At 29.4% G+C, this 8,028-nt stretch overlaps 1 protein-coding gene across 1 annotated transcript in view; it reads right to left on the bottom strand.

Moving 5' to 3' along the window:
- LOC107449504 (tenectin) overlaps positions 1-8,028 on the bottom strand; it is a 148,877-nt gene that overhangs the window by 49,705 nt on the left and 91,144 nt on the right. The window contains exon 9 of the mRNA XM_071188061.1: positions 7,266-7,469. Coding sequence (XP_071044162.1) covers positions 7,266-7,469 — 204 coding nt within the window. The remainder of the gene's footprint in view (positions 1-7,265; positions 7,470-8,028) is intronic.

The following is an 8,028-nucleotide window of genomic DNA, read 5'->3' as shown; positions in this document are numbered from 1 at the left end:
TATATATATATATATATATATATATATGTATATATTGTTTAAGACAGAATAGTTCTGATAGCATATTGCAAAACTAGGAAAAAATTCATAAAAATTTTGTACCTACGGTATGTCCAAAATGTAAAAATTTAAGCAATTATGATTATTGAATAATGACTGTAACATTTGAATGACGTCTCTCATAGTAATTCAGTTGAGGAAAATAGTTTCTTTTTTTTTATTTATTATTTTTGGTTCAAGATAGAGTATTTCTGATGGCATATTGCAAAACTAGGAAAAATTTTCTAAAAATTCTATACCTACAATATGTCCAAAATGTGAAAATTCAAAGAATTATGATTATCGAATAATGACTGTAAGATTTGAATGACGTCTCTCTTAGTAATTCAGCAGAGAAAAATAAAGGTGAATAATAAATTAAAGTTTAAAATTAATAAAAAATTTTGTGCGATCTAGTAAAGAATAAAAAAAAAATGTGTCCACCTCCTCGATATGCGAACTCTCCAATAACCATAATTTTTCCTAAATCTTCTTCAAAATCATAATTTTTAGGGTTTTTTCCATACTTGATTTTTACCTATAACAATAATATTTTACAATACTCATATGAAGTTTATTTACCCCTCAACAATTTTTTCTCAAACCCTTAATTTTCACGCAAATGGGAGTATTTTCTCTTATATTTTTGAGTATCCTCCTTATTATTATGATTATTGAAAATTATTTTGGCTATAAACCACATTTTTTACTAAGCAAAAAATTATCTCTATTTTTTTTAAAAAATTGAAAGCATGACATTGAACATTACGTTACAACAATGACGTACAACAATTGAGGCCAAGAAACTCTTACTGATACAATTAAGGTCAAGAAACTGATTTCTTTCCATAAGAAAATCTTAAAATATTTTGTCTAAATACTACTTCGAATTTTTTTACTGACCAAGAACAAAAGAAAAACTTTTCATTTTCTTATATTAAAAAATGGGATGTTTAACATTAAAAGTAAAATTTTGAGCTCGAAAAACTTTTTTTTTTTGTGCTATAAAACATTTTGAACAGTTTTGGTTAAAAACCACTTTTTATTTTTTAAAGACAAAAGCAAAAATACCCTCTTGATTTTTTAGGTTGAAAAGTATGATAATTAACATAAGAGAAAATAAAATCAAGTGGTGAAAATAGTTACGTCAGTGTAAAAAAAAAATCTTGAAATTTTGCAGAAAAATTCTCAAAAACTTATTTAATTTTTTAAAAAAAATTGTATTCAGCATTAAAAAAAATTAAATTCAGCATTTTTAAATAAAAAACATAAACGTAAAAAATATATAAACTTTCTGTAAAGTACTTTATTGCCTCTGGACTATTACACACTAATTCTTAAAATATAATTAGTTCTAATTAGGCAAATTAGCATTCTAATTAGGCTTATCAAAATCAAGGTGTATGGAAATTATATATTTTAAAACCATTTAATGCTGTTCATGGAGATTCAGAAATTAAAATATAATTATCAATATGACGCAATTAAAAACATACATACATGTTTTAACGACAAACTATTGTTTCCTCAGATATATACCAACTTGGAAGACAATATCAAACTCACTCAAATGTGAAACGGATTGTAAACAATTTTTTGACGATAAACAAAATAAGCCAACACTGGTGTTTTCGTAAGCGAAAATAATTCAATTACGATGGTCATGCGCGTAAGAGTGGTGTAAACTTTTTCTACTTAAGGTGTTTAGAGTTAATTACAATCTTTAAATTGTATGTGAAAGCTCGATTTAGTGTTAACTTTAAATAAAGTGTTCCTTCACGCAATTTCTTGGGCTGTTCAATATCATATTGAGAGAGATATTGCATCAAAGTTTTTACAGTGCACTAAAAAACAGACCACCCTGAATAATTCTTGATCTGATGATCGGATCTTCACTTTTTAGGATTCATTCTCAATGATTTTATGGAGTGATTTCAAATATGCTTAGCGTAGACAATATTTTAAGTTACGAAAAGAGACCTTCTTTGAATAAACATGCCTTTTTTTCGGCGAATTCTTATTTCTGACTACAAAAATATTGGGGGGCATCCGCAATCTCAGATATATGGTCATAATAGTTTGGTCATGAAAGATGTTCAAAATTTGGATCCCTTAATGTTAATTTTATTGCTTGCATAGTTCGCCAGATCTCGAAAACTTTATAGCGAACTGAAAATTTTTTACACACAATTATAAAATTCATTTATCTAACGATAATTCCGTGCAAAAAATGACTTAGATCAAATATTTATTATTCTTTATTTGTTAATAATAGTCGAAAAAACTTTAAATTGTAAAGCATACAATTTTTCATATAATTTAAAGAACGTAATTTTCATTGCAAAATACAAAATTTGAACGAAATTGATCGAATATTTCCAGAGAAATCGAATTTTAGAAATGTGACTTTTTTTAAATGTGATTTTACAGGAACTATTCGATCGGTTTTGCTCAAATTTTGTATTTTGCCACGCAAAATTATATTCCTTAAAATGATGTAAAAGCTTCTATGTCTTACTATTGAAAACTTTTTCGACCGTCAATAAATAAAATAATAAAAAAATAATGAACATTTACAAAAAGTTATCTTTTGCACTGAATTATATTTAGGTAAAAAAATTTTATAATTGTGTGCAATTAAAATGTTCGCTTAAAATGTTCTCGAAAAATATCGAAATACGCAAAAAGTAAAATTAACATTAAGGGGTCCAAACTTTGAACTGCTTTTCTAACCCAAACTATTGAGGCTACTCTCTCGTTTGGGGTTCAGAAATTTGAATTCGTCAAGAATTTTTTTTTTTTTTTGTGTGCCTGATTTCGAAACTTAAAATATCGTCTGCACTTATTAAATAGCATATTTGAGATCACCTCCTTGAACTATTAAGATTGAGTCATAGAACATGAAGATCCAAACATTACATCAAAAGTTAATCAGGCTGATCCGTTTATTTTTACGCACTGTACATAACGGTGTGATAAGAATCATATTCTTTGATTAAAATGTTCCAAATATTATATAAAATTCTTTAAAGAAATTAATTTCATAATTTTTACACAGGGGAAAAATAGATAAAGTAGTTAAGATTCAAACTGTCAGATATAATCAGGATATTCATTGTTTACATGTGTACAATATATCATTCCTGAAGAGTCAAAGATACACTACTTTTTTATAAATAATTTTTGTCTAAAAAAATTAAATCAGATGCATATGTTAACTCAATGGAAAATTTAGAAATACTATATATATACACTGGTTATCATAAATTAAGGAAAAATCACAAAAATAGCGATAACTCTTTCAAAAGTAAGCCAAACCGTGCAAAATTTGCATATGTTGTCCACTAAGAGTAGCTTAGTAAAATTGCAATATGCAAATTAGTGGCGCTGCACTCGGCTTACGTCATCTGCCTGGAGCATAAAAGTCCAAGTTTGAGAGAAAGCACACAAATTTTACTGTGATTGCGACATTGAAAATCTGAGATAGCCAATTCGTAATAATGACCTCTAGGCATCATTTGCCTGAAGAACTACGATGGAGAGCCATCGGGAGACTAGAGGCAGGGCAGAGTCNTTCAAAACTTCTAAATAAAATAGTTTTTCATTTACATATCATTTGGCACAATATAAGAAGCACAAAAAAGGACAAAGTTTGTAATGCTTCCAATGTGCAAAAGATAATTAAAGCATAGTATTTTCAATTGTATCGAAAATATTTGAAACCTTAATTTTTTAAAGTTTAAAAAATACACAAAAATTTCAAAATAACTATTTTTTTAAATTTACAAAATGTCTCCTGATTATTTTTAAATATGAAGGAAAATTTCAAAGCTTTTAATTAGAATAGTTTTCATTTAACCTCTCATTTGGCACAGAAATATCAGAAACACAAAAAAAGCATCAATTTTTTAAAACTTACAATGTATAAAAGATTACAAAAAAATTCCCAAGAAACATTTTTAAATAAGCCCTGAAATTTTAAACTACTCATTTACTAATTTCATTTACGTTTCCAAAACACTTTAAAACTTTTCAAATTGTACAAATGGAATGATATAAATCTAAAGTCATTATTATTTACTTATTTATTAAAAGATAGATTAAACAATTGAGCAAGAATCTAAGTATGAAAAAGATGTCATGAAATAATTTTGTTTAAATTAGAAATGCATAGCTTTTAATTGGAAATGCATTTGTCTTTTATGTCTTCAAAAGTATTTTTAAGAGAAAAACTGTTATTGTTCATTTTAACACTATTAGTAAAAGTAAAATTGAGGAGAGATCGCAATGTTTTAAGTGAAAATTCTAATTTATTCCAATAATTTTAAATTCCCTAACTATTTCGTAAAACAGTCAAACATGTTTCTTTCTTCACTCGAAGAAAATGTTTTTGGAAGAAATTCTGAAAGAAAATTTCATTTTTATTTTCTCTAGTGTAATGCTCAAGTGAAAAATACAGCTTTTTTAAAAACAATATCCAGAAACTTATTTGCCTTTAAACATTTTGTTCAACTTTACAAACATTTCGCCATCTGAGAAAAGGAATTGATCAAACATTCACTAAAAATATGCATTTCCAACATAGTTCTTTCAAAAACTTTTTTTGTGCATATTTAAAAAAGAACACGCCATGAATAGGTGTACTGCTTAGAAGGAGGATCTGATAGCAACGTCCTCCGTTATATATATATATATATATATCATTCAAATCAACAGTGGTCAACTAGCGTTTTGGCAACTTTTCAATCCCTTCTGTGAAGAACTGTGGCTTGAGCGAGTCCAGAAAGCGATCGACCTCAATTATGACCTCATCATTTGAATGGAAGATTGTGCCATCAAGATGCAGCTGCAGATGTGAAAACAAATAGTAATCCGAAGGCGACATGCCTGGTTGTATGGCGGATGTTGCATCAAGTTCGACATCGCACGAACATGCGGCCGGGCGTTATCTTGATGAAAGAGGACCACCTTACTTCTGAACTGTTTTTTTTTCGTTTTTCGCGAATGGCATTACTAACGTTGATTAGCATATTACTGTATATTGCACTGTTGATAGCCTACCCGCTTTTCAGGTACTCCTTATAGATAATTCCATGACAATCCCACCAAATACAGAGAAACACCTTCTTGTTAGTTAGCGTTCGTCTTGCAACCGGACCTGCTGATTCCCCGGGTGTTGACCACCCTCTTTTACGCCTTGTATTGTTGTAGTACATCCATTTGTCATCACAGGTCATAATTCTGTCCAGAATGTTCTATTTTCTTTGATCTCTGAGCAGAGTCAAACAGGCCGCTTTTTTCTTGCTCTTGTCTCCAGCAGTCAATTCGTGAAGCATCCAGCTGTTAAACTTAAAAGTTAAATTTATGCGTTTGAGAGCGTTAACTATTGTTTTTTTGGTAAACGTCAAGTTTTAACGCAATAGTTCGTCTTGAAACATTCCTGTCTTGATCAATGATTTGCTTTCAGTAGTCACAATCAACCTTAACAGGGCGGCTAGAACGTGGTTAATCTTCAGTGTCGAAATTCCGACCTTTAAACTTTCGAAACCAAACTTTTACTGTGTCATAAGCAACAGTATTGAAACCTAAACTTTCTCACATTTTTTGTGGATTTCAGTGACACTGAGCTTAATTCGGAACTCATAGTATATAATCGTTTTGATCTGTTGACATGATAACTCCATTTCAAACACTATTTTGGTGCACAAGATAATAAAGTTTTGACAAACAAATTATACAGTTGTGTAGTTTCAACTTTCAGCTTAAAATGCAAAAACCCATTTGGAGAAAGGTTAACTACCATGGGTATGGCTGCTCTCCGCAAAGAGGACACTCCTGTAAGCGGACGCGGACAGTCATTTTGGCCCTGAAACGTTATTTTCTATCTCTTCAAACCGGACACTATTTTTTCTAAATTAAAAAAAAACTATTTCTGCTTTAAATTGAAACAGGAAAAAATGCAACTTTTCACCATTTTTGAAGCATGTAAATTTTTTGCCTTATCCATAACTAAAAATATTGTCAAGCTATTTCACTACTGAAGAATCAATCTTTCTCTTGTCATCTTGCCTTATTTTTGCAAAAACAAGAGAAAAAATGATACTACTCTGCTGAAATAATTCGGACAGCGGCATCTTTTGATCTTTTCATCTGGACCACACAGGTTATGAGAAGGTCAAGACCACACAGGTCAAGTAGAAATGACATCTTAAATGCTCACAATGCTTCTTCCCCATTAAAAATTTCTTTAATTTTCTTATCAATTTGAACACTGCATTTAACACAGCTGGGGTAAAAAAGAGAACAAAAGTATAAACTTCGAGGCGTTCATATAAAAGAAAAATTTATTCAGACACTTGATAGCTGATCAATTGTGAATAATCAACTCCATAGGTCTTCATGAATTACAGATATGCATTTCTTTTTTTGTCTGTGAATCGTGGGAGGTTTACTTTAACCCTTTCGCGCCGACTGTCACAAATACGTGACAGCATAAAACAGTATCAACCAGGGTAAAAAGATAAAACTGGTAATCAAAGTAATTCTTTAGAAGTTTATTTGTGGGCGGGGTTATAATTGTTTGATTTATTTAATTCACCATTACTTAGTTCAAAATAAAATTATTTAGTTATACTTTGAATTAACATTGATTATATATATAATTAAACTAACACTAATTAAATTCAAGGCAAAGTAAGTCTGTGAAATTAGCAACTCCTGCATTTAAGCTGATTCTGATTTTGTACGAATGCTTTCATGAATCACCCGTCCCCAAGGGGTTAAAGAAGGTATTAACCACGTTCCCTATCAAATGATAAGTGGGTGTAAAGGGATGTAAACCTAATAATTGAAACCGACTGAGAACTGAAAGCTCCTATTCGGTATCATATACCTAACTTTAATATCTATGCTAATAGGAAAATTATATTCATTTATCTTCAGCTACATCTAGAATTATGCATTTACAAACTTCGTTATATATTCTTTTTTATCTTTCTTAAAGTTTAAATAAATATACGTGTGGATAGTTATTATAAATTATTAAATTATTTCCGCATCTTTGAAAATATTCTTAAAACAATTTTTATAGTGTTAAACTTCGTTATTAGAGTACCCTTCCCGCAAACGGACAATTTTTTCGGTCCCAAGAATGTCCGCTTGACGGAGGTTTTACTATATTTATATATAAACTAAATAAGTTAATGAGCTAAAATAAAAATACTCACCATCAGCAGTAGCACATTCTAAAATTGGACAGCATTCGTGTTGCGCTATTCGGCAGTTTTCTGAATAATTTTGTGGAATGTGCTTGCAAATAATATTATTACAATATATTCTGCTGTTCAAGCATTGACAAGTTTTGGTACATATATCTGTTGTTGGGATGGTATCTCCATTATTATATACACGATTGTCAAAACGGCAAATACCTGATAAAAAGAGAATTTTCTGTTACTACTCTAAAAACCCGTTTTAGAATCCGTCAGTATTTAGCTACGGCCAATCTGCGGAAACAAAAAATTTAGCCTTTTAAAATAATACATGTCTCAAATCAGTATCTTTTGTAAGCTCTCGAGTATATGCCATTTTTTTCAATGAATTTGAAAGGTTTATTTGCGTTGTTTTGAAACAAAAATTTTATTGTCTCAGATTGTATATTAGAAAATAATACGAGTTGTTTGGAAAGATCATATATAAGTTTTGAGATTTCATGAATGTTTTCTTATCATCGCATTTAAAAAAAATTAATTTTCAAATTATTTCAAAAGCGTATGTGATAACTCTTAATGGGTTATTAAATGTGACAACTGAGGAATTTATCCATATATTATCATATATTTTCTTTATCTTATTATCATCCATATCACAACCATATATTATCACATTATTATAATCATATATTATTATAACCATTATTATCACAACCATATATAATCTGAGCTAGTTAACTCGATTGAGAAATATTATGGTTTTCTAATTTCAAAAAAC

This window comes from Parasteatoda tepidariorum, chromosome X2 (assembly GCF_043381705.1).
Source record: "Parasteatoda tepidariorum isolate YZ-2023 chromosome X2, CAS_Ptep_4.0, whole genome shotgun sequence".
Classification (NCBI taxonomy): domain Eukaryota; kingdom Metazoa; phylum Arthropoda; class Arachnida; order Araneae; family Theridiidae; genus Parasteatoda; species Parasteatoda tepidariorum.
The sequence above is the reverse complement of the archived record's forward strand: the minus strand, read 5'-3'. Positions and strand labels throughout refer to the sequence as shown.